This window comes from Oncorhynchus nerka, linkage group LG19, assembly GCF_034236695.1.
Source record: "Oncorhynchus nerka isolate Pitt River linkage group LG19, Oner_Uvic_2.0, whole genome shotgun sequence".
Lineage (NCBI taxonomy): Eukaryota > Metazoa > Chordata > Actinopteri > Salmoniformes > Salmonidae > Oncorhynchus > Oncorhynchus nerka.
The window spans coordinates 43713831-43741053 of NC_088414.1; the positions used below are offsets into that span (position 1 = coordinate 43713831).

The window sequence follows — 27223 nt, forward strand, 5'->3', positions numbered from 1 at the left end:
GAACCTAACGTTGTTAACCCCTTCACTATATAGGGAGTAGGGAGCCTAACGTTGTTAACCCCTTCACTATATAGGGAGCCTAACGTTGTTAACTCCTTCACTATATAGGGAGTAGGGAGCCTAACGTTGTTAACTCATTCACTATATAGGGAGCCTAACGTTGTTAACCCCTTCACTATATAGGGAGTAGGGAGCCTAACGTTGTTAACCCCTTCACTATATAGGGAGCCTAACGTTGTTAACCCCTTCACTATATAGGGAGTAGGGAGCCTAACGTTGTTAACCCCTTCACTATATAGGGAGCCTAACATTGTTAACCCCTTCACTATATAGGGAACCTAACATTGTTAACCCCTTCACTATATAGGGAACCTAACGTTGTTAACCCCTTCACTATATAGGGAGTAGGGAGCCTAACGTTGTTAACCCCTTCACTATATAGGGAGTAGGGAGCCTAACGTTGTTAACCCCTTCACTATATAGGGGTAGGAGCCTAACGTTGTTAACCCCTTCACTATATAGGGAGTAGGAGCCTAACGTTGTTAACCCCTTCACTATATATAGGGAGCCTAACGTTGTTAACCCTTCACTATATAGGGAGTAGGAGCCTAACGTTGTTAACCCCTTCACTATTAGGGAGCCTAACGTTGTTAACTCATTCACTATATAGGGAGTAGGGAGCCTAACGTTGTTAACTCTTCACTATATAGGGAGCCTAACGTTGTTAACCCCTTCACTATATAGGGAGCCTAACGTTGTTAACCCCTTCACTATATAGGGAGCCTAACGTTGTTAACCCCTTCACTATATAGGGAGCCTAACGTTGTTAACCCCTTCACTATATAGGGAGCCTAACGTTGTTAACCCCTTCACTATATAGGGAGTAGGGAGCCTAACGTTGTTAACCCCTTCACTATATAGGGAGCCTAGCGTTGTTAACCCCTTCACTATATAGGAGTAGGAGCCTAACGTTGTTAACCCCTTCACTATATAGGGGTAGGGAGCCTAACGTTGTTAACTCATTCACTATATAGGGAGTAGGAGCCTAACGTTGTTAACCCCTTCACTATATAGGGGAGCCTAACGTTGTTAACCCCTTCACTATATAGGGAGCCTAACGTTGTTAACCCCTTCACTATATAGGGAGTAGGGAGCCTAACGTTGTTAACCCCTTCACTATATAGGGAGCCTAACGTTGTTAACTCCTTCACTATATAGGGAGTAGGGAGCCTAACGTTGTTAACCCCTTCACTATATAGGGAGCCTAACGTTGTTAACTCCTTCACTATATAGGGAGTAGGGAGCCTAACGTTGTTAACCCCTTCACTATATAGGGAGCCTAACGTTGTTAACCCCTTCACTATATAGGGAGCCTAACGTTGTTAACCCCTTCACTATATAGGGAGCCTAACGTTGTTAACCCCTTCACTATATAGGGAGGGAGCCTAACGTTGTTAACCCCTTCACTATATAGGGAGCCTAACGTTGTTAACCCCTTCACTATATAGGAGCCTAACGTTGTTAACCCCTTCACTATATAGGGTAGGAGCCTAACGTTGTTAACCCCTTCACTATATTAGGGAGCCTAACGTTGTTAACCCCTTCACTATATAGGGAGCCTAACGTTGTTAACCCCTTCACTATATAGGGAGTAGGGAGCCTAACGTTGTTAACCCCTTCACTATATAGGGAGCCTAACGTTGTTAACCCCTTCACTATATAGGGAGCCTAACGTTGTTAACCCCTTCACTATATAGGGAGTAGGGAGCCTAACGTTGTTAACCCCTTCACTATATAGGGAGTAGGGAGCCTAACGTTGTTAACCCCTTCACTATATAGGAATAGGGAGCCTAACGTTGTTAACCCTTCACTATATAGGGAGCCTAACGTTGTTAACTCATTCACTATATAGGGAATAGGGAGCCTAACGTTGTTAACTCATTCACTATATAGGGAGCCTAACGTTGTTAACTCATTCACTATATAGGGAGTAGGGAGCCTAACGTTGTTAACTCATTCACTATATAGGGAACCTAACGTTGTTAACCCCTTCACTATATAGGGAGTAGGGAGCCTAACGTTGTTAACCCCTTCACTATATAGGGAGCCCATTGTTAACCCCTTGTTAACCCCTTCACTATATAGGGAACCTAACGTTGTTAACCCCTTCACTATATAGGGAGGGCCTAACGTTGTTAACCCCTTCACTATATAGGAGTAGGGAGCCTAACGTTGTTAACCCCTTCACTATATACTATATAGGAGTAGGAGCCTAACGTTGTTAACCATTCACTATATAGGGAGCCTAACGTTGTTAACCCCTTCACTATATAGGGAGCCTAACGTTGTTAACCCCTTCACTATATAGGGAGTAGGGAGCCTAACGTTGTTAACCCCTTCACTATATAGGGAGCCTAACGTTGTTAACCCCTTCACTATATAGGGAGTAGGGAGCCTAACGTTGTTAACCCCTTCACTATATAGGGAACCTAACGTTGTTAACCCCTTCACTATATAGGGAGTAGGGAGCCTAACGTTGTTAACCCCTTCACTATATAGGGAGTAGGGAGCCTAACGTTGTTAACTCATTCACTATATAGGGAATAGGGAGCCTAACGTTGTTAACTTCACTATTCACCTTCACTATATAGGGAGCCTAACGTTGTTAACTCATTCACTATATAGGGGAGGAGCCTAACGTTGTTAACCCCTTCACTATATAGGGGCCTAACGTTGTTAACCCCTTCACTATATAGTTAACCCTTCACTATATAGGGAGTAGGGAGCCTAACGTTGTTAACCCTTCACTATATAGGGAGCCTAACGTTGTTAACCCCTTCACTATATAGGGAACCTAACGTTGTTAACCCCTTCACTATATAGGGAGCCTAACGTTGTTAACCCCTTCACTATATAGGGAGCCTAACGTTGTTAACCCTTCACTATATAGGGAGGGAGCCTAACGTTGTTAACCCATTCACTATATAGGGAGCCTAACGTTGTTAACCCCTTCACTATATAGGGAGTAGGAGCCTAACGTTGTTAACCATTCACTATATAGGGAGCCTAACGTTGTTAACTCATTCACTATATAGGGAGTAGGGAGCCTAACGTTGTTAACCCTTCACTATATAGGGAGCCTAACGTTGTTAACTCATTCACTATATAGGGAGGAGCCTAACGTTGTTAACTCATTCACTATATAGGAGCCTAACGTTCACATTCACTATAGGGGTAGGGAGCCTAACGTTGTTAACCCCTTCACTATATAGTAGGGAGCCTAACGTTGTTAACCCCTTCACTATATAGGGAGTAGGGAGCCTAACGTTGTTAGGGAGCCTCATTCACTATATAGGGAGCCTAACGTTGTTAACCCCTTCACTATATAGGGAGCCTAACGTTGTTAACTCCTTCACTATATAGGGAGTAACGTTGTTAACCCCTTCACTATATAGGGGAGCCTAACGTTGTTAACCCCTTCACTATATAGGGAGCCTAACGTTGTTAACCCCTTCAGGGTAAGCCTAACGTTGTTAACCCCTTCACTATATAGGGAGTAGGAGCCTAACGTTGTTAACCCCTTCACTATATAGGGAGCCTAACGTTGTTAACTCATTCACTATATAGGGAGCCTAACGTTGTTAACCCCTTCACTATATAGGGAGTAGGGAGCCTAACGTTGTTAACTCCTTCACTATATAGGGAGCCTAACGTTGTTAACTCATTCACTATATAGGGAGCCTAACGTTGTTAACTCATTCACTATATAGGGAGCCTAATGTTGTTAACCCCTTCACTATATAGGGAGTAGGGAGCCTAACGTTGTTAACCCCTTCACTATATAGGGAGCCTAACGTTGTTAACTCATTCACTATATAGGGAGTAGGGAGCCTAACGTTGTTAACCCCTTCACTATATAGGGAGCCTAACGTTGTTAACCCCTTCACTATATAGGGAGTAGGGAGCCTAACGTTGTTAACTCCTTCACTATATAGGGAGCCTAACGTTGTTAACTCCTTCACTATATAGGGAGCCTAACGTTGTTAACCCCTTCACTATATAAGGAGCCTAACGTTGTTAACCCCTTCATTATAGGGGAGCCTAACGTTGTTAACTCATTCACTATAGGGAGTAGGTTAACCTTCACGTTGTTAACCCCTTCACTATATAGGGAGTAGGGAGCCTAACGTTGTTAACCCCTTCACTATATAGGGAGCCTAACGTTGTTAACTCATTCACTATATAGGGAGTAGGGAGCCTAACGTTGTTAACCCCTTCACTATATAGGGAGCCTAACGTTGTTAACTCATTCACTATATAGGGAGTAGGGAGCCTAACGTTGTTAACCCCTTCACTATATAGGGAGCCTAACGTTGTTAACTCATTCACTATATAGGGAGTATGGAGCCTAACGTTGTTAACCCCTTCACTATATAGGGAGCCTAACGTTGTTAACCCCTTCACTATATAGGGAGTAGGGAGCCTAACGTTGTTAACTCATTCACTATATAGGGAGCCTAACGTTGTTAACCCCTTCACTATATAGGGAGTAGGGAGCCTAACGTTGTTAACTCATTCACTATATAGGGAGCCTAACGTTGTTAACTCATTCACTATATAGGGAGCCTAACGTTGTTAACTCATTCACTATATAGGGAGTAGGGAGCCTAACGTTGTTAACCCCTTCACTATATAGGGAGCCTAACGTTGTTAACTCATTCACTATATAGGGAGTAGGGAGCCTAACGTTGTTAACCCCTTCACTATATAGGGAGCCTAACGTTGTTAACTCATTCACTATAGGAGGGAGCCTAACGTTGTTAACCCTTCACTATATAGGAGCCTAACGTTGTTAACTCATTCACTATATAGGGAGTAGGGAGCCTAACGTTGTTAACCCCTTCACTATATAGGGAGCCTAACGTTGTTAACCCCTTCACTATAGAGGGAGTAGGGAGCCTAACGTTGTTAACTCATTCACTATATAGGGAGCCTAACGTTGTTAACCCCTTCACTATATAGGGAGTAGGGAGCCTAACGTTAACTCCTTCACTATATAGGGAGCCTAACGTTGTTAACTCATTCACTATATAGGGAGCCTAACGTTGTTAAGCCCTTCACTATATAGGGAGTAGGGAGCCTAACGTTGTTAACTCATTCACTATATAGGGAGCCTAATGTTGTTAACTCATTCACTATATAGGGAGCCTAATGTTGTTAACTCATTCACTATATAGGGAATAAGGTACTATGTCTTCCTCTACAAAATAATTACTCAGTTCTAACAATGCATTGTGGGGACAGTGAAGTGTGTGTGTGTGTTCCCAAATCAAATTGTATTTGTCACATGAGCCAAATACATCAGGTGTAGTAGACCTTACCGAGAAAGTCTTACTTACAAGCCCTTAACCAACAATGCAGTTAAGAATATAGAGTTAAGAAAATATTGACTGAATAAACTAAAGTTTAAAAAAGTTACAATAACGAGTCTATGTCTACAGGGTAGTGTGTAGGTACCGGTCAATGATGTGCGGAGTCAGGTTAGTGAGGGAGGGGGGGGTGGTGACATGGCAGAACTCAAGGGGGTGGGGGGGGATCCCTAGAGAAGGGGGAACTCCTAGAAAGGGGGTCCCTAGAGAAGGGGGAATCCCTAGAGAAGGGGGGAATCCCTAGAGAAGGGGGATCCCTAGAGAAAGGGGGGATCCCTAGAGAAGGGGGAATCCCTAGAGAAGGGGGATCCCTAGAGAAGGGGGGAGAGTGGGGGATCCCTAGAGAAGGGGGGGGGGGGATCCCTAGAGAAAGCAAGTACAAGATGAAGCGGCAGTATTATCATAAGGAAAACGAAGGAGGGATGGAGGGAAAAAGAGGGAGGGAGAAGAGGAAAAGCTTGAGTCCGATTAAAATGGTGGAAAAAAAGGGAGATGGTTTGTTAAAGACCGGTAGAAAGGGAGCTGAAGAGAAATGGAAGTGAATGAGGGTGAAGTTATCGGAGACCGAGGTTCAGGATGAAGAAGAGTCTGTGACAGTTTAATGGAAAAAAAGTGGACTCTTGCCGTTTGGCTGATCCATTTGTGGTTTCACGGTGGGTGGAAAAACAAGAACTGGGTCATGTGGAATCGGTGAGGGTAACTAGAAGTGGTCTAGTGATAATCGTTTTGTGTTTCTGCTGGTCAGAGGTAGAAGGCGCTCGAAATAAAACGAATGGGGGGCGAGAAAAGTTAATTGTTTCGCTCTCAAGGGCACCAATGAAAGGAGTGATAAGCTGGGGGTAGCAGTAGATAGAAAAGTTGACCAGCTGAGGGCAAAGATTCCCGGTGTATGTGATGCTCGTCGTTTGATACGACTCGGACAGGGTGGCGAGAAACAGGGGAAACAGAAGAGTCTGTTCTTTTGAGTTTTGAAGTTGAGTCTTTGCCTGATAAAGAGAAGTTAGGATATATAAGTTATCCTGTATGAGTGTATGTACCTCATACATTATGATGTTACAGGTGTCCAGCTTATGGGCATGTGGCAGCAGTGTGTAGGAGGGAGGGTCCAAGGTGTTCCTGTGTGGCAGCAGTGTGTAGGTGGGAGGGTCCAAGGTGTTCCTATGTGGCAGCAGTGTGTAGGAGGGAGGGTCCAAGGTGTTCCTATGTGGCAGCAGTGTGTAGGTGGGAGGGTCCAAGGTGTTCCTATGTGGCAGCAGTGTGTAGGTGGGAGGGTCCAAGGTGTTCCTATGTGGCAGCAGTGTGTAGGTGGGAGGGTCCAAGGTGTTCCTATGTGGCAGCAGTGTGTAGGTGGGAGGGTCCAAGGTGTTCCTATGTGGCAGCAGTGTGTAGGTGGGAGGGTCCAAGGTGTTCCTATGTGGCAGCAGTGTGTAGGAGGGAGGGTCCAAGGTGTTCCTATGTGGCAGCAGTGTGTAGGAGGGAGGGTCCAAGGTGTTCCTATGTGGCAGCAGTGTGTAGGTGGGAGGGTCCAAGGTGTTCCTATGTGGCAGCAGTGTGTAGGTGGGAGGGTCCAAGGTGTTCCTATGTGGCAGCAGTGTGTAGGTGGGAGGGTCCAAGGTGTTCCTATGTGGCAGCAGTGTGTAGGAGGGAGGGTCCAAGGTGTTCCTATGTGGCAGTAGTGTGTAGGAGGGAGGGTCCAAGGTGTTCCTATGTGGCAGTAGTGTGTAGGTGGGAGGGTCCAAGGTGTTCCTATGTGGCAGCAGTGTGTAGGTGGGAGGGTCCAAGGTGTTCCTATGTGGCAGCAGTGTGTAGGTGGGAGGGTCCAAGGTGTTCCTATGTGGCAGCAGTGTGTAGGAGGGAGGGTCCAAGGTGTTCCTATGTGGCAGTAGTGTGTAGGTGGGAGGGTCCAAGGTGTTCCTATGTGGCAGCAGTGTGTAGGTGGGAGGGTCCAAGGTGTTCCTATGTGGCAGCAGTGTGTAGGAGGGAGGGTCCAAGGTGTTCCTATGTGGCAGCAGTGTGTAGGAGGGAGGGTCCAAGGTGTTCCTATGTGGCAGTAGTGTGTAGGAGGGAGGGTCCAAGGTGTTCCTATGTGGCAGCAGTGTGTAGGAGGGAGGGTCCAAGGTGTTCCTATGTGGCAGCAGTGTGTAGGTGGGAGGGTCCAAGGTGTTCCTATGTGGCAGCAGTGTGTAGGTGGAAGGGTCCAAGGTGTTCCTATGTGGCAGTAGTGTGTAGGTGGGAGGGTCCAAGGTGTTCCTATGTGGCAGCAGTGTGTAGGTGGGAGGGTCCAAGGTGTTCCTATGTGGCAGCAGTGTGTAGGAGGGAGGGTCCAAGGTGTTCCTATGTGGCAGCAGTGTGTAGGAGGGAGGGTCCAAGGTGTTCCTATGTGGTAGTAGTGTGTAGGAGGGAGGGTCCAAGGTGTTCCTATGTGGCAGCAGTGTGTAGGAGGGAGGGTCCAAGGTGTTCCTATGTGGCAGTAGTGTGTAGGTGGGAGGGTCCAAGGTGTTCCTATGTGGCAGCAGTGTGTAGGTGGAAGGGTCCAAGGTGTTCCTATGTGGCAGTAGTGTGTAGGTGGGAGGGTCCAAGGTGTTCCTATGTGGCAGCAGTGTATAGGAGGGAGGGTCCAAGGTGTTCCTATGTGGCAGCAGTGTGTAGGTGGGAGGGTCCAAGGTGTTCCTATGTGGCAGCAGTGTGTAGGAGGGAGGGTCCAGGGTGTTCCTATGTGGCAGCAGTGTATAGGAGGGAGGGTCCAAGGTGTTCCTATGTGGCAGCAGTGTGTAGGTGGGAGGGTCCAAGGTGTTCCTATGTGGCAGCAGTGTGTAGGAGGGAGGGTCCAGGGTGTTCCTATGTGGCAGCAGTGTGTATGAGGGAGGGTCCAAGGTGTTCCTATGTGGCAGCAGTGTTTAGGAGGGAGGGTCCAAGGTGTTCCTATGTGGCAGCAGTGTGTAGGTGGGAGGGTCCAAGGTGTTCCTATGTGGCAGCAGTGTGTAGGAGGGAGGGTTCAAGGTGTTCCTATGTGGCAGCAGTGTGTAGGAGGGATGGTCCAAGGTGTTCCTATGTGGCAGTAGTGTGTAGGTGGGAGGGTCCAAGGTGTTCCTATGTGGCAGTAGTGTGTAGGTGGGAGGGTCCAAGGTGTTCCTATGTGGCAGCAGTGTGTAGGTGGGAGGGTCCAAGGTGTTCCTATGTGGCAGCAGTGTGTAGGAGGGAGGGTCCAAGGTGTTCCTATGTGGCAGCAGTGTTTAGGAGGGAGGGTCCAAGGTGTTCCTATGTGGCAGCAGTGTGTAGGTGGGAGGGTCCAAGGTGTTCCTATGTGGCAGCAGTGTGTAGGAGGGAGGGTCCAAGGTGTTCCTGTGTGGCAGCAGTGTTTAGGTGGGAGGGTCCAAGGTGTTCCTATGTGGCAGCAGTGTGTAGGAGGGAGGGTCCAAGGTGTTCCTATATGGCAGCAGTGTGTAGGAGGGAGGGTCCAAGGTGTTCCTATGTGGCAGCAGTGTGTATGAGGGAGGGTCCAAGGTGTTCCTATGTGGCAGCAGTGTTTAGGAGGGAGGGTCCAAGGTGTTCCTATGTGGCAGCAGTGTGTAGGAGGGAGGGTCCAAGGTGTTCCTATGTGGCAGCAGTGTGTAGGTGGGAGGGTCCAAGGTGTTCCTATGTGGCAGCAGTGTGTAGGAGGGAGGGTCCAAGGTGTTCCTATGTGGCAGCAGTGTGTAGGAGGGAGGGTCCAAGGTGTTCCTATGTGGTAGTAGTGTGTAGGAGGGAGGGTCCAAGGTGTTCCTATGTGGCAGCAGTGTGTAGGAGGGAGGGTCCAAGGTGTTCCTATGTGGCAGTAGTGTGTAGGTGGGAGGGTCCAAGGTGTTCCTATGTGGCAGCAGTGTGTAGGTGGAAGGGTCCAAGGTGTTCCTATGTGGCAGTAGTGTGTAGGTGGGAGGGTCCAAGGTGTTCCTATGTGGCAGCAGTGTATAGGAGGGAGGGTCCAAGGTGTTCCTATGTGGCAGCAGTGTGTAGGTGGGAGGGTCCAAGGTGTTCCTATGTGGCAGCAGTGTGTAGGAGGGAGGGTCCAGGGTGTTCCTATGTGGCAGCAGTGTGTAGGAGGGAGGGTCCAAGGTGTTCCTGTGTGGCAGCAGTGTTTAGGTGGGAGGGTCCAAGGTGTTCCTATGTGGCAGCAGTGTGTAGGAGGGAGGGTCCAAGGTGTTCCTATATGGCAGCAGTGTGTAGGAGGGAGGGTCCAAGGTGTTCCTATGTGGCAGCAGTGTGTATGAGGGAGGGTCCAAGGTGTTCCTATGTGGCAGCAGTGTTTAGGAGGGAGGGTCCAAGGTGTTCCTATGTGGCAGCAGTGTGTAGGTGGGAGGGTCCAAGGTGTTCCTATGTGGCAGCAGTGTGTAGGAGGGAGGGTCCAAGGTGTTCCTATGTGGCAGCAGTGTGTAGGAGGGAGGGTCCAAGGTGTTCCTATGTGGCAGTAGTGTGTAGGTGGGAGGGTCCAAGGTGTTCCTATGTGGCAGCAGTGTGTAGGTGGGAGGGTCCAAGGTGTTCCTATGTGGCAGCAGTGTATAGGAGGGAGGGTCCAAGGTGTTCCTATGTGGCAGCAGTGTGTAGGTGGGAGGGTCCAAGGTGTTCCTATGTGGCAGCAGTGTGTAGGAGGGAGGGTCCAGGTGTTCCTATGTGGCAGCAGTGTGTAGGAGGGAGGGTCCAAGGTGTTCCTATGTGGCAGCAGTGTGTAGGAGGGAGGGTCCAAGGTGTTCCTATGTGGCAGTAGTGTGTAGGTGGGAGGGTCCAAGGTGTTCCTATGTGGCAGCAGTGTGTAGGTGGGAGGGTCCAAGGTGTTCCTATGTGGCAGCAGTGTGTAGGTGGGAGGGTCCAAGGTGTTCCTATGTGGCAGCAGTGTGTAGGTGGGAGGGTCCAAGGTGTTCCTATGTGGCAGCAGTGTGTAGGTGGAAGGGTCCAAGGTGTTCCTGTGGCAGCAGTGTGTAGGAGGGAGGGTCCAAGGTGTTCCAATGTGGCAGCAGTGTGTAGGAGGGAGGGTCCAAGGTGTTCCTATGTGGCAGCAGTGTGTAGGAGGGAGGGTCCAAGGTGTTCCTATGTGGCAGCAGTGTGTAGGTGGGAGGGTCCAAGGTGTTCCTATGTGGCAGCAGTGTGTAGGTGGGAGGGTCCAAGGTGTTCCTATGTGGCAGCAGTGTGTAGGAGGGAGGGTCCAAGGTGTTCCTATGTGGCAGTAGTGTGTAGGTGGGAGGGTCCAAGGTGTTCCTATGTGGCAGCAGTGTGTAGGTGGGAGGGTCCAAGGTGTTCCTATGTGGCAGCAGTGTGTAGGAGGGAGGGTCCAAGGTGTTCCTATGTGGCAGCAGTGTGTAGGAGGGAGGGTCCAAGGTGTTCCTATGTGGCAGTAGTGTGTAGGAGGGAGGGTCCAAGGTGTTCCTATGTGGCAGCAGTGTGTAGGAGGGAGGGTCCAAGGTGTTCCTATGTGGCAGTAGTGTGTAGGTGGGAGGGTCCAAGGTGTTCCTATGTGGCAGCAGTGTATAGGAGGGAGGGTCCAAGGTGTTCCTATGTGGCAGCAGTGTGTAGGTGGGAGGGTCCAAGGTGTTCCTATGTGGCAGCAGTGTGTAGGAGGGAGGGTCCAGGGTGTTCCTATATGGCAGCAGTGTGTAGGAGGGAGGGTCCAAGGTGTTCCTATGTGGCAGCAGTGTGTATGAGGGAGGGTCCAAGGTGTTCCTATGTGGCAGCAGTGTTTAGGAGGGAGGGTCCAAGGTGTTCCTATGTGGCAGCAGTGTGTAGGTGGGAGGGTCCAAGATGTTCCTATGTGGCAGCAGTGTGTAGGAGGGAGGGTCCAAGGTGTTCCTATGTGGCAGCAGTGTGTAGGAGGGAGGGTCCAAGGTGTTCCTATGTGGCAGTAGGGTGTAGGTGGGAGGGTCCAAGGTGTTCCTATGTGGCAGCAGTGTGTAGGTGGGAGGGTCCAAGGTGTTCCTATGTGGCAGCAGTGTGTAGGAGAGAGTCCAAGTGAGAAATGAGCAGAAGGGCATTTAGACAAAGGAATGTGTAGCATTGGGGAAAGTAGTGGAATGTGTTAATTGTAGGGGTGCCCATGGAGTTGGGGATCACCTCCCATCACCTGAGAACACCAAATCCAAATCAAATTTTATTTGTCACATACACATGGTTAGCAGATGTTAATGCGAGTGTAGCAAAATGCTTGTGCTTCTAGTTCCGACAATGCAGTAATAACCAACGAGTAATCTAACAATTCCCCATCCCACAGTGATGCATGGTGGTGGCAGCTGTGGGGATGTTTTTCCATTGGCAGGGAAACTGGTCAGAATTGAGGGAATGATGGATGGTGCAACATACAGGGAAATTCTTGAGGGAAACCTGTTTCAGTCATCTAAATTCCCTGTTTTAGGTCAGTTAGGATCACCACTTTATTTGAAGAATGTGAAATGTCAGAATAATAGTGGAGAGTGATTTATTTAAGCTTTTATTTCTTTCATCACATTCCCAGTGGGTCAGAAGTTTACATACACTCAATTAGTATTTGGTAGTATTGCCTTTAAATTGTTTAACTTGGGTCAAACGTTTCAGGTAGCCTTCCACAAGCTTCCCACAATAAATTGGGTGAATTTTGACCCATTCCTCCTGACAGAGCTGGTGTAACTGAGTCAGGTTTGTAGGCCTCCTTGCTCGCACACGATTTATCAGTTCTGCCCACAAATGTTCTATAGGATTGAGGTCAGGGCTTTGTGATGGCCACTCCAATACCTTGACTTTGTCCTTAAGCCATTTTGCCACAACTTTGGAAGTATGTTTGGGGACATTGTCCATTTGGAAGACCCATTTGCGACCAAGCTTTAACTTCCTGACTGATGTTTTGAGATGTTGCTTCAATATATCCACATAATTTTCCTTGCGCATGTTGCCATCTATTTTGTGAAGTGCACCAGTCCCTCCTGCAGCAAAGCACCCCCACATGATACATACAGGGAAATTCTTGGGAAAACCTGTTTCAGTCTTCCAAAGATTTGAGACTGGGATGAAGGTCCAACCTTCCAGCAGGACAATGACCCTAAGCATCCTGCTAAAGCAACACTCGAGTGGTTTAAGGGGAAACATTTAAATGTCCTGGAATGGCCTCGTCAAAGCCCAGACCTTAATCCGAATGAGAATCTGTGTGTGACTTTAGGATTGCTGTACACCAGTGGAACCCATCCGACTTGAAGGAGCTGGAGCAGTTTTGCCTTGAAGAATGGGCAAAAATACCATTTAATTTTTAGGTTACCAGGTGCCTATTTTCAATCACCAGTTGCACAGAGGTATATCCTAATCCCATTGGCTAGATGGAGACATACCCCAAGACACTTGGGACTGAGACTTTTTTTTTGGGGGGGGTTCTGTTTTGTAATGTTTTTTTGTTTGTTTCATTATAAAACATATTTTGCATCATCAAAGTGGTTGTTGTGTAAATCAAATGATACAAACCCCCCCAAAAATATATTTTAATTTCAGGTTGTAAGGCAACAAATTAGGAAAAATAGCAAGGGGGTTTGAAATACTTTCACAAGCCACTGTAGATTCAATGGTTTCAAAGATGAGGAGAGGTAGACGTAATAAAGAGATGCTCTGCTTTTTTGACACCACACTCCTCAAAGCAAGTCCTGCAGGCTCTAGTTTAGTCTCATCTTGATTATTGTCCAGTCTTGTGGTCCAGTGCTGCAAGGAAACACCTAGTTAAGCTGCAGCTGGCTGACAACAGAGCGGCACGTTTTGCTCTCAATTGTAATCAGAGGGCTGATATAACTACTTTAGACCAGAGCCCTATGGCACCCTATTCCCTATATAGTGCACTACTTTAGACCAGAGTCCTATGGCACCCTATTCCCTATGTTGTGCACTACTTTAGACCAGAGCCCTATGGCACCCTATTCCCTATGTTGTGCACTACTTTAGACCAGAGCCCTATGGCACCCTATTCCCTATGTTGTGCACTACTTTAGACCAGAGCCCTATGGCACCCTATTCCCTATATAGTGCACTACTTTAGACCAGAGCCCTATGGCACCCTATTCCCTATATAGTGCACTACTTTAGACCAGAGCCCTATGGCACCCTATTCCCTATATAGTGCACTACTTTAGACCAGAGCCCTATGGCACCCTATTCCCTATATAGTGCACTACTTTAGACCAGAGCCCTATGGCACCCTATTCCCTATATAGTGCACTACTTTAGACCAGAACCCTATGGCACCCTATTCCCTATATAGTACACTACTTTAGACCAGAGCCCTATTCCCTATGTAGGGAATATATTGCCATTTGGGAAGCACTCCTAGTCTCTGGAGGAGAGTTGAGAGGTCGCTGGGCAGTGTACATACAACCAGGGCCTGTCTGACCTTTGAGCCCTGACCCGATGACCTTGTCCTGATCGACCTCTAGAAGCTCCAAGTGAAACTAGTTTCCCATGTTGCCCAGAGCTAGGATCAGCTTATTCTCTGCAAAGCTTAGCCTTAACCATGGATGGCAGAAATACACAACTGATCCTAGAACAGTATCTAGAGCAGGGCTCAATTCCATAGGATGGACATCAAGTCAGGAAGAAACTGAAATTCCTTAAAAAAATATTTAAAAAAAAAGTACATATTTTTGAATGAACTGAAAAGTAGAAGCTGATCATTTCAAAAGATTTCTTAAATTAAAAAAATAAAATAACCAATAATCAAATAATCAAATCACTTCCTGAAATGACTGCCTTCAATTTGAATTGACCCCAACTTCATCCAACCCCCTTCATCATGTACAGAGGGGGTTGGTGATCAGATTCCTGTCTCCAACAATACAAAACTACGCTGTTCTCAAGGTCACTATTGACATTTAAAGCAGGAGTGTAGTCATTCTCTCACAATAGTATCCCATGCAGAAAGCAATATATTGTGCGAGTGCATGCTACACATAGAAACAATCCACACACCAGTGTAGCAAAATAAGAAATGCCAATGGACCTAAAGTTGACATTTACATTTTGAAAAAAAAAAAAAAATCCTGACGTAATTTTATTTTTAATAAATAGTACAACATTTTTGTGTTTCAAATGAAAAAGTTAAAATCCCGTCCTGTATCCAAACCCGTCCCTGGTTTGAAATGTGGGCAGTTTCTACAACACCCTGTCCTTCTGTATCCAAACCCGTCCCTGGTTTGAAATGTGGGCAGTTTCTACAACACCCTGTCCTTCTGTATCCAAACCCGTCCCTGGTTTGAAATGTGTTTCTACAACACCCTGTCCTTCTGTATCCAAACCCGTCCGTCCCTGCTTTGAAATGTGGGCAGTTTCTACAACACCCTGTCCTTCTGTATCCAAACCCGTCCCTGGTTTGAAATGTGGGCAGTTTCTACAACACCCTGTCCTTCTGTATCCAAACCCGTCCCTGGTTTGAAATGTGGGCAGTTTCTACAACACCCATCCTCCTACAACAAACAAAATGTGGGCAGTTTCTACAACACCCATCCTCCTACAACAAACGAAATGTGGGCAGTTTCTACAACACCCATCCTCCTACAACAAACGAAATGTGGGCAGTTTCTACAACACCCATCCTCCTACAACAAACGAAATGTGGGCAGTTTCTACAACACCCATCCTCCTACAACACAAACGAAATGTGGGCAGTTTCTACAACACCCATCCTCCTACAACAAACGAAATGTGGGCAGTTTCTACAACACCCATCCTCCTACAACAAACGAAATGTGGGCAGTTTCTACAACACCCATCCTCCTACAACAAACGAAATGTGGGCAGTTTCTACAACACCCATCCTCCTACAACAAACGAAATGTGGGCAGTTTCTACAACACCCATCCTCCTACAACAAACGAAATGTGGGCAGTTTCTACAACACCCATCCTCCTACAACAAACGAAATGTGGGCAGTTTCTACAACACCCATCCTCCTACAACAAACGAAATGTGGGCAGTTTCTACAACACCCATCCTCCTACAACAAACGAAATGTGGGCAGTTTCTACAACACCCATCCTCCTACAACAAACGAAATGTGGGCAGTTTCTACAACACCCATCCTCCTACAACAAACGAAATGTGGGCAGTTTCTACAACACCCATCCTCCTACAACAAACGAAATGTGGGCAGTTTCTACAACACCCATCCTCCTACAACAAACGAAATGTGGGCAGTTTCTACAACACCCATCCTCCTACAACAAACGAAATGTGGGCAGTTTCTACAACACCCATCCTCCTACAACAAACGAAATGTGGGCAGTTTCTACAACACCCATCCTCCTACAACAAACGAAATGTGGGCAGTTTCTACAACACCCATCCTCCTACAACAAACGAAATGTGGGCAGTTTCTACAACACCCATCCTCCTACAACAAACGAAATGTGGGCAGTTTCTACAACACCCATCCTCCTACAACAAACGAAATGTGGGCAGTTTCTACAACACCCATCCTCCTACAACAAACGAAATGTGGGCAGTTTCTACAACACCCATTCTACAACAAACAACACCCATCCTCCTACAACAAACGAAATGTGGGCAGTTTCTACAACACCCATCCTCCTACAACAAACGAAATGTGGGCAGTTTCTACAACACCCATCCTCCTACAACAAACGAAATGTGGGCAGTTTCTACAACACCCATCCTCCTACAACAAACGAAATGTGGGCAGTTTCTACAACACCCATCCTCCTACAACAAACGAAATGTGGGCAGTTTCTACAACACCCATCCTCCTACAACAAACGAAATGTGGGCAGTTTCTACAACACCCATCCTCCTACAACAAACGAAATGTGGGCAGTTTCTACAACAAACGAAACAACACCCATCCTCCTACAACAAACGAAATGTGGGCAGTTTCTACAACACCCATCCTCCTACAACAAACGAAATGTGGGCAGTTTCTACAACACCCATCCTCCTACAACAAACGAAATGTGGGCAGTTTCTACAACACCCATCCTCCTACAACAAACGAAATGTGGGCAGTTTCTACAACACCCATCCTCCTACAACAAACGAAATGTGGGCAGTTTCTACAACACCCATCCTCCTACAACAAACGAAATGTGGGCAGTTTCTACAACACCCATCCTCCTACAACAAACGAAATGTGGGCAGTTTCTACAACACCCATCCTCCTACAACAAACGAAATGTGGGCAGTTTCTACAACACCCATCCTCCTACAACAAACGATAGTGATCTTCCTTCCACCCACCAAGTCTTTAGGTAATCATATATGTATATACAGACCCACACACAGAGACAGACACAGACACACACACACAGACACACATACATTATAAAATGGATTTAAATATATATATATCCTCAGCAATCTATACACAAATACCCCGTAATGATGAAGTGTAAACAAGATTATTATTTTTTGCATATAGTGGGGCAAAAAAGTATTTAGTCAGCCACCAAGTGTGCAAGTTCTCCCACTTAAAAAGATGAGAGAGGCCTGTAATTTTCATCATAGGTACACTTCAACTATGACAGACAAAATGAGGGGGAAAAAAATCCAGAAAATCACATTGTAGGATTTTTAATGAATTTATTTGCAAATTATGGTGGAAAATAAGTACTTGGTCACCTACAAACAAGCAAGATTTCTGGCTCTCACAGACCTGTAACTCTTCTTTAAGAGGCTCCTCTGTCCTCTCTCTTTTTAAGTGAGAGAACTTGCACAATTGGTGTGCAACTGTATATGCCCCACTGTGTGTATATATATATATATATATATATATATATATACTTATGGGGTCTGAATACTTATGTAAATAAGGTATTTCAGTTATATATATATATAACTGAAATACCTTATTTACATAAGTATTCAGACCCTTTCCTATGAGACTTGATATTGAGCTCAGGTGCATCCTGTTTCCATTGATCATCTTTGAGATGTTTATACAACTTGGAGTTCATCTGTGGTAAATTAAATTGATTGGACATGATTTGGAAAAGGCACACCGGTCTATATAAGGCCCCACAGTTGACAGTGCATGTCAGAGCAAAAAACAAGCCATGAGGTCGAAGGAATTGTCTGTAGAGCTCACAGACAGGTTTGTGTCGAGGCACAGATCTGGCAAAGGTACCAAAACATTTCTGCAGCATCGAAGGATGCCAAGAACACAGGTTTGAACCATGAAAACCTGCTCCAGATCCCTCAGGACCTCAGACTGGGGAGAAGGTTCACCTTCCAACAGGACAACGATGCTAAGCACACAGCCAAGACGTCGCCGGAGTGGCTTCAGGACAAGTCTCTGAATGTCCTTGAGTGGTCCAGCCAGAGACCGGACTTGAACCCGATCGAACATCTCTGGAAAGACCTGAAAATATTGAGGCTGTAATCGCTGCCAAAGGTGCTTTAAGAAAGTACTGAGTAAATGGTCTGAATACTTATGTAAATGTGATCAGTTTTTCTATTTATTAATAAATGAGCAAACATTTCTAAACTTGTTTTTGCTTTGTCATTTTGGGGTATTGTGTGTAGATTGGGGGGGGGACTATTTAATACATTTTAGAATAAGGCAAAATGTAACAAAATGTGGAAAAAGTCAGGGGGTCTGAAAACTTTCCAAAAGGTACTGTACATACACACACTTCATTGGGACACTAGTGGTAGTAAACCATGTATCTCTTAGTAAAGGGGAGCATGGGGGGTCGTGCTCAGGGACTTCTCCTGACTGTCTCTCAGTCTTAGGACAGGAGTCTGGACTAGATCATTGAGGATCCTGTTTAGTCATTGTGGCGAGGGACACAGACTGTCTGACCTTCACCACTTTACCAGGACTGTTTCTGACTACTGTTGCTGCTGACATCAATGACGCTGTTGTTGTCATTATTGGTGCTGTTGTCATTACTGGTGCTGTTGTTGCTGCTGTCACCAATGATGTTGCTGCTGTCATCAATGATGCTGTTGTTTCAGCCTCCAGTATTTATGCTGCAGTAGTTTATGTGTCGGGGGGCTAGGGTCAGTTTGTTATATCTGGAGTACTTCTCCTGTCCTATTCGGCGTCCTGTGTGAATTTAAGTGTGCTCTCTCTAATTCTCTCTTTCTTTCTCTCTCTCTGAGGACCTGAGCCCTAGGACCATGCCTCAGGACTACCTGACATGATGACTCCTTGCTGTCCCCAGTCCACCTGGCCGTGCTGCTGCTCCAGTGTCAACTGTTCTGCCTTATTATTATTCGACCATGCTGGTCATTTATGAACATTTGAACATCTTGGCCATGTTCTGTTATAATCTCCACCCGGCACAGCCAGAAGAGGACTGGCCACCCCACATATGCTCTCTATAATTCTCTCTTTCTTTCTCTCTCTCGGAGGACCTGAGCCCTAGGACCGTGCCCCAAGACTACCTGACATGATGACTCCTTGCTGTCCCCAGTCCACCTGGCCGTGCTGCTGCTGCAGTTTCAACTGTTCTGCCTTATTATTATTCGACCATGCTGGTCATTTATGAACGTTTTAACATCTTGGCCATTTTCTGTTATAATCTCCACCCGGCACAGCCAGAAGAGGACTGGCCACCCCACATAGCCTGGTTCCTCTCTAGGTTTCTTCCTAGGTTTTGGCCTTTCTAGGGAGTTTTTCCTAGCCACCGTGCTTCTACACCTGCATTGCTTGCTGTTTGGGGTTTTAGGCTGGGTTTCTGTACAGCACTTTGAGATATCAGCTGATGTACGAAGGGCTATATAAATACATTTGATTTTGATTTGCTGTTGTTGCTGTCATTATTGATGCTGTCATTATTGGTGCTGCTGTTGTTGCTGTCATTATTGATGCTGCTGTTGTTGCTGTCATTATTGATGCTGCTGCTGTTGCTGTCATTATTGGTGCTGCTGTTGTTGCTGTCATTATTGGTGCTGCTGTTGTTGCTGTCATTATTGGTGCTGCTGTTGTTGCTGTCATTATTGGTGCTGCTGTTGTTGCTGTCATTATTGGTGCTGCTGTTGTTGCTGTCATTGATGTTGTTGCTGCCATTATTGATGATGTTGTTGACATTATTGATGATGTTTTTGTTGTCATCATTGTTGTAGCTGACATTGATGATGCTGTTGTTGCTGTCATCAGTGTTGTTGTTGTTGTCATCAGTGACGTTGTTGTTGCTGTCATCAGTGACGTTGTTGTTGCTGTCATCAGTGACGTTGTTGTTGCTGTCATGTGACGTTGTTGTTGCTGTCATGTGACGTTGTTGTTGCTGTCATCAGTGATGATGTTGTTGTTGTTGCTGTCATCAGTGATGTTGTTGTCATCAGTGATGTTGTTGCTGTCATCAGTGATGTTGATGTTGTTGCTGTCATCAGTGATGTTGTTGTTGTTGCTGTCATCAGTGATGTTGTTGTTGTTGCTGTCATCAGTGATGTTGTTGTTGTTGCTGTCATCAGTGATGTTGTTGTTGTTGCTGTCATCAGTGATGTTGATGTTGTTGCTGTCATCAGTGATGTTGATGTTGTTGCTGTCATCAGTGATGTTGTTGTTGTTGCTGTCATCAGTGATGTTGTTGTTGTCATCAGTGATGTTGTTGTCGTCGTGGGGTACACGCTGGTCCTGGATCGGTTGGGAAGGTGGGGGCATTAGGTGGTGACAGTAGTGATTTAAAGTGACTAAGATACCAACTCAGAGAGAGAAAGAGAGAGAAAGAGAGAGAGAGCGAGAGAGAAAGGGAGAGAGAGGGAGAGAGAAAGAGAGAGAGAAAGAGAGAGAAAGGGAGAGAGATAGAAAGGGAGAGAGGAAACAGATCAGGTTAGAGTTCCTCTGGAGCTCAGTTGGTAGAGCATGGTGCTTGCAACGAGGAGAAGGAGAACAGGAGATAATATTATATTTTAATACAACGGGTGGGTCTAATCCTGAATGCTGATTGGTTGAAACCGCATTCCAGCCGGTGTCTATTCCACAAGTTGCCACCGGCTAAATCTGAGATGTTAAAATGCCAATTTACTCTGTTCCATCTGACTGCTGCAATCCACTGTCTCATCAGCCCAGCCAGGCAATGTATAAACTTGATCTCCACTATAAAAAAGCATCTAGACATTATCTCACATTTCTTTTAGACTAACACTTGGTTTCCAACAGCAGAGATTAGTATGCACCTCATCGTCTGTCTCTCTGACCTTTTCGATATTGAACTGTCCCATATAATGCGAATGGGTGCGAACAGCACCGACAGCAAATTCAGATGGTTGTCATAGCAACAGCTAAATCAATACTTTGTTTTGCGAAAACTAAAATGTGTGAGTGGAACATTTATTTTGCTCTTTTCGGCAGCATGAATATGGATGAATGGGGAGGAGAAAAGAATATACTACCGAGGCATGCAGATGTGAAAAATAATGTATTGAATGACCAAGAGAAAATCCCCAACAAAGAAAACACCATTAAGAATACAAACTGGGCTGTGCGGTACTTCGAGGGTTGATTAGAAGATAACAACAAACAAAAGTTGTCGACTTCAGAAATGTCAGGAAGAGTTTAACATCCTGGAGCATCCTGGGAAAAGGGGGAGCGGTAGTTTAATTAGCTCAACCGGTTTCTAAATGACCCACCCGTCTTTCGGTCGGTCGGTTTCTAAATGACCCACCCGTCTTTCGGTCGGTCGGTTTCTAAATGACCCACCCGTCTTTCGGTCGGTCGGTTTCTAAATGACCCACACGTCTTTCGGTCGGTCGGTTTCTAAATGACCCACCTGTCTGTCGGTCGCTCGGTTTCTAAATGACCCACCCGTCTTTCGGTCGGTCGGTTTCTAAATGACCCACCCGTCTGTCGGTCGCTCGGTTTCTAAATGACCCACCCGTCTGTCGGTCGCTCGGTTTCTAAATGACCCACCCGTCTTTCGGTCGGTCGGTTTCTAAATGACCCACCCGTCTTTCGGTCGGTCGGTTTCTAAATGACCCACCCGTCTTTCGGTCGGTCGGTTTCTAAATGACCCACCCGTCTTTCGGTCGGTCGGTTTCTAAATGACCCACCCGTCTGTCGGTCGCTCGGTTTCTAAATGACCCACCTGTCTTTCGGTCGGTCGGTTTCTAAATGACCCACCCGTCTTTCGGTCGGTCGGTTTCTAAATGACCCACCCGTCTTTCGGTCGGTCGGTTTCTAAATGACCCACCCGTCTTTCGGTCGGTCGGTTTCTAAATGACCCACCCGTCTTTCGGTCGGTCGGTTTCTAAATGACCCACCTGTCTGTCGGTCGGTCGGTTTCTAAATGACCCACCCGTCTGTCGGTCGCTCGGTTTCTAAATGACCCACCCGTCTTTCGGTCGGTCGGTTTCTAAATGACCCACCCGTCTTTCGGTCGGTCGGGTTCTAAATGACCCAACCGTCTGTCGGTTTCCAAATGACCCACCCGTCTGTCGGTCGGTTTCCAAATGACCCAACCAGTCTGTCGGTCGGTTTCCAAATGACCCAACCGTCTGTCGGTCGGTTTCCAAATGACCCAACCGTCTGTCGGTCGGTTTCCAAATGACCCAACCGTCTGTCGGTTTCCAAATGACCCACCCGTCTGTCGGTCGGTTTCTAAATGACCCACCCGTCTGTCCGTCGGTTTCTAAATGACCCACCCGTCTGTCCGTCGGTTTCTAAATGACCCACCCGTCTGTCCGTCGGTTTCTAAATGACCCACCCGTCTGTCCGTCGGTTTCTAAATGACCCACCCGTCTGTCCGTCGGTTTCTAAATGACCCACCCGTCCGTCGGTCGGTTTCTAAATGACCCACCCATTGGTCGCAGCTGGTGCATTATGAAAGACACTGAATTTACCACCTCCAATTGTGTATTTCTGGGTAACAGCTAAGATATCACAAACAGCCACCCTCCCTTCACCGATAAGGACAAGGCCCAGGCTCTGGAATCCCGGTAGACCAAGGGGTCTGGTTCAACCTCCAGTTACAGCGATGTCCAAGAGGAGAACAGACAACCAAAGCCCAACTCATTTCTCGTTAAAAAATAACCAAGAGAACACTGAAAACCAAGAGAACACTGGAAAACCAAGAGAACACTGAAAACCAAGAGAACACTGGAAAACCAAGAGAACACTGAAAACCAAGAGAACACTGGAAACCCAAGAGAACACTGAAAACCAAGAGAACACTGAAAACCAAGAGAACACTGGAAAACCAAGAGAACACTGAAAACCAAGAGAACACTGAAAACCAAGAGAACACTGGAAAACCAAGAGAACACTGAAAACCAAGAGAACACTGGAAAACCAAGAGAACACTGAAAACCAAGAGAACACTGAAAACCAAGAGAACACTGAAAACCAAGAGAACACTGGAAAACCAAGAGAACACTGGAAAACCAAGAGAACACTGGAAAACCAAGAGAACACTGAAAACCAAGAGAACACTGAAAACCAAGAGAACACTGAAAACCAAGAGAACACTGGAAAACCAAGAGAACACTGGAAAACCAAGAGAACACTGAAAACCAAGAGAACACTGGAAAACCAAGAGAACACTGGAAAACCAAGAGAACACTGAAAACCAAGAGAACACTGGAAAACCAAGAGAACACTGAAAACCAAGAGAACACTGCAGCAGCATCAACACCCTAAAAGATGAAGCAAGGCAGCAATAGCAGTAGCACAGACTGACAGATATTTCCACCAAATACACCATCCAGGGGAATGTACAGATAAATGTGACAAGAAGTAGATATAGCTATCTCAGCTGTGGTGGATTTCATTTATTAACATCAGTTCAAATTGATGTCATGGATTGTATTTATTTTGTCTGAACAGTGTCCTGACAAGAGAGCACATTTTCTCGGCCAGGCAAAATTGCGCATCTTTAGTTCATTGTTATGGTTGTATCCAAAGAAATCTTAACTAGAAAACAGCTACTTTGTTGTTATTCTGGCTGCACTTGCTAGCCAGTATGGAGTAGCTAGCAAGCTAGCCAGTATGGAGTAGCTAGCAAGCTAGCCAGTATGGAGTAGCTAGCCAGTATGGAGTAGCTAGCAAGTATGGAGTAGCTAGCGAGCTAGCCAGTATGGAGTAGCTAGCCAGTATGGAGTAGCTAGCGAGCTAGCCAGTATGGAGTAGCTAGTCAGTATGGAGTAGCTAGCGAGCTAGCCAGTATGGAGTAGCTATCCAGTATGGAGTAGCTAGCCAGCTAGCCAGTATGGAGTAGCTAGCCAGTATGGAGTAGCTAGCCAGTATGGAGTAGCTAGCCAGCTAGCCAGTATGGAGTAGCTAGCCAGTATGGAGTAGCTAGCCAGTATGGAGTAGCTAGCCAGCTAGCCAGTATGGAGTAGCGAGCCAGTATGGAGTAGCTAGCCAGTATGGAGTAGCTAGCGAGCTAGCCAGTATGGAGTAGCTAGCCAGTATGGAGTAGCTAGCCAGTATGGAGTAGCTAGCGAGCTAGCCAGTATGGAGTAGCTAGCCAGTATGGAGTAGCTATCCAGTATGGAGTAGCTAGCCAGTATGGAGTAGCTAGCCAGCTAGCCAGTATGGAGTAGCTAGCCAGTATGGAGTAGCTAGCCAGTATGGAGTAGCTAGCCAGCTAGCCAGTATGGAGTAGCTAGCCAGCTAGCCAGTATGGAGTAGCTAGCCAGCTAGCCAGTATGGAGTAGCTAGCCAGTATGGAGTAGCTAGCCAGTATGGAGTAGCTAGCGAGCTAGCCAGTATGGAGTAGCGAGCCAGTATGGAGTAGCTAGCCAGTATGGAGTAGCTAGCCAGCTAGCCAGTATGGAGTAGCTAGCCAGTATGGAGTAGCTAGCCAGTATGGAGTAGCTAGCGAGCTAGCCAGTATGGAGTAGCTAGCCAGTATGGAGTAGCTAGCCAGTATGGAGTAGCTAGCCAGTATGGAGTAGCTAGCGAGCTAGCCAGTATGGAGTAGCTAGCCAGCTAGCCAGTATGGAGTAGCTAGCCAGTATGGAGTAGCTAGCGAGCTAGCCAGTATGGAGTAGCTAGCCAGTATGGCAATGGAGCATTTACAAGGAACAGAAGAAAAAGACTGAAAGACTGGGTTGGTGTCTCTGGCAGCCGAACCGATAGAACGAACGACCCGCTGGCTTGGGTCGCGTCCACAGATACAGAAGAAAAAGACTGAAAGACTGGGTTGGTGTCTCTGGCAGCCGAACCGATAGAACGAACGACCCGCTGGCTTGGGTCGCGTCCACAGATACAGAACAAAAAGACTGAAAGACTGGGTTGGTGTCTCTGGCAGCCGAACCGATAGAACGAACGACCCGTTGGCTTGGGTCGCGTCCACAGATACAGAACAAAAAGACTGAAAGACTGGGTTGGTGTCTCTGGCAGCCGAACCGATAGAACGAACGACCCGCTGGCTTGGGTCGCGTCCACAGATACAGAAGAAAAAGACTGAAAGACTGGGTTGGTGTCTCTGGCAGCCGAACCGATAGAACGAACGACCCGCTGGCTTGGGTAGCAACCACAGATTTTGTGTCTGGACTATATAAATATCTTGTGGAAGGACGAAATAGTATGAATAAATTCATCAAAATAACGTTTAATGAAAATATGTCAATCATCATTTGAATGTGTTGGTAACCCGTTGTGTAAAAGTGATAATGCCTGAGAAGCCGGTGTTTGTAGGATATATATACGACTCAGACTCGGGGCCTAACAACACCCGTGCCAATATATCCTCCAAACACCGGTTTCTCGGGCATTATCACTTACATAGAGGACTGGAGATAATATATTATACAGGAGGATTTGTGGATAAAGAGAGAAAAGGAGAGATCATGAAAGAGAGGAAAATAAGACAAGTCCCTGATTGTGACACAGTCCTCTATAGATACAAGGCCCTTGGCCCATTCATCCATCCATCCATCGCTACGTAGTCCTGTCCGTCTGTCTGTCCGTCCGTGGTCCACTGTAGTGGATAGTAAGGGTTTGGGGGGTCCGCTGTTTCCCAGGTTAGGAGGGCCTCTCCTGGGCTGCCCTGTCTCCTGTGGCTCCCTCCCTCATGGTTCCTCAAGCCAGGAGGGTTTGTCGGCCCCTGGGGGCCTCAGCTTGATGTTGAACTGCTTCAGGGTCTGCTCCAACTGCTGCTGGTTCCCAGCAAAGTACGCTGAGATGGCATTATGGAACAGGAGCAGCTGTTTATGCATCACCTTTACCTGGAGAGAGAAAGGAGCGAGAGAGAGCGAGAGAGAGAGAGAGAGGAGCGAGAGAGAGGGGCGAGGGAGAGGACGAGCGAGAGCGAGAGAGAGAGGCGAGAGAGAGAGAGAGAGGTGAGAGAGAGGAGCGAGAGAGAGAGAGGAGCGAGAGAGAGAGAGGTGAGAGAGAGAGGAGCGAGAGAGAGAGAGGTGAGAGAGAGAGAGAGGTGAGAGAGAGAGAGAGGTGAGAGAGAGGAGCGAGAGAGAGAGAGAGAGGTGAGAGAGAGGAGCGAGAGAGAGAGAGAGAGGTGAGAGAGAGAGGAGCGAGAGAGAGAGAGAGAGGTGAGAGAGAGAGGAGCGAGAGAGAGAGAGGTGAGAGAGAGGGATCAACACACTGATACGTAAAAGAGAGATACAGACAGACAGGCCTCTGTCTGAGTGCTCGTGTCATTGTCTGTGTGTGTGTGTACTTGTCTAGAGGTGTGATGCAGAGCTGGAATAAGAGGAGAAGAACAAAAGAGGATCAAGGAGGTGAATCCCACCTTGTTTTCATCCAGGAAGTTGAGTTTGATAGTGACGTCAGAGCGAAGACGTTCATATTTGTCCTTGTGGATCTGGTACTGCTCCTGGGCTGTATCTATACGGGCCATGTTCACCACATCCCTGGGTCCAACGCTTAACTCCTCTAGGTCTGCCCTGTACGCATCATACTCCAACCTGTCAGAGAGAGAGAGGAGACATGAGCTATAACCCATCATACTCCAACCTGTCAGAGAAGAGAGAGGATACATGAGCTATAACCCATCATACTCCAACCTGTCAGAGAAAGAGAGAGAAGAGACATGACCTATAACCCATCATACTCCAACCTGTCAGAGACAGAGAGAAGAGACATGAGCTATAACCCCTCATACTCCAACCTGTCAGAGAGAGAGAAGACATGAGCTATAACCCCTCATACTCCAACCTGTCAGAGAGAGAGAAGACATGAGCTATAACCCCTCATACTCCAACCTGTCAGAGAAGAGACATGAGCTATAACCCATCATACTCCAACCTGTCAGAGAAGAGACATGAGCTATAACCCATCATACTCCAACCTGTCAGAGAAGAGACATGAGCTATAACCCATCATACTCCAACCTGTCAGAGAAGAGACATGAGCTATAACCCATCATACTCTTTCCATGGGGAGGAGACGGGTTAAAGAAGGATTATTAAATCTTGGGACAACAGAGACATGGATTGTGTATGTCTGCTATTCAGAGGGTGAACGGATAAGACAAATTATTGAAATGCCTTTGAACAGGGTGTGGTAGGAGGTGCCAGGTGCATCAAGAACTGCAACGCTGCTGGGTTTTCCACGCTCAACAGTTTCCCCGTGTGTATCAGGAACGGTCCACCACCCAAAGGACATCCAGCCAACTTTGACACAACTTGTGGGATGAGACATTTCAAGAGAGAGAGAGAGGTCAGGATCAGGATGAGCTCCTGCATTTTTCAGCATTTTCTTTAAAAAAGATAGATTAGGAGTTAGATAAACTTGGATTTTTTTGTCAGGAACACATACTGGATTCTACCCTCTACAACATAACCCCCACTTCAAATCGAAACTTAAAACCTACAACCTGATTTTGGACGGAATTACGGAATCACCTGGAAGGTTCACAACTACCAAGATTTATTTCTCTATACAGCAAATTCTCTGGAAAACAACAGAA

At 46.8% G+C, this 27223-nt stretch overlaps 2 protein-coding genes across 4 annotated transcripts in view; both read right to left on the reverse strand.

Annotated features, from left to right (window-relative positions):
• The window catches only part of fhdc3 (FH2 domain containing 3), a 68103-nt gene extending 48479 nt beyond the window's left edge, over window positions 1-19624 (reverse strand). Inside the window, exon 1 of the mRNA XM_065005060.1 lies at window positions 19345-19624. Within this exon, the coding sequence (XP_064861132.1) occupies window positions 19345-19624 (280 nt within the window). The remainder of the gene's footprint in view (window positions 1-19344) is intronic.
• Window positions 19625-24891: 5267 nt separating this feature from the next.
• The window catches only part of arfip2b (ADP-ribosylation factor interacting protein 2b), an 82668-nt gene continuing 80336 nt past the window's right edge, over window positions 24892-27223 (reverse strand). For all 3 annotated transcript variants that reach the window (XM_065004966.1, XM_065004968.1, XM_065004967.1), the window contains 2 exons: window positions 26045-26219; window positions 24892-25523 (listed from right to left, as the gene is read on the reverse strand). In XM_065004966.1, the coding sequence (XP_064861038.1) occupies window positions 25368-25523; window positions 26045-26219 (331 nt within the window). In that variant the 3' untranslated portion in view covers window positions 24892-25367. The remainder of the gene's footprint in view (window positions 25524-26044; window positions 26220-27223) is intronic.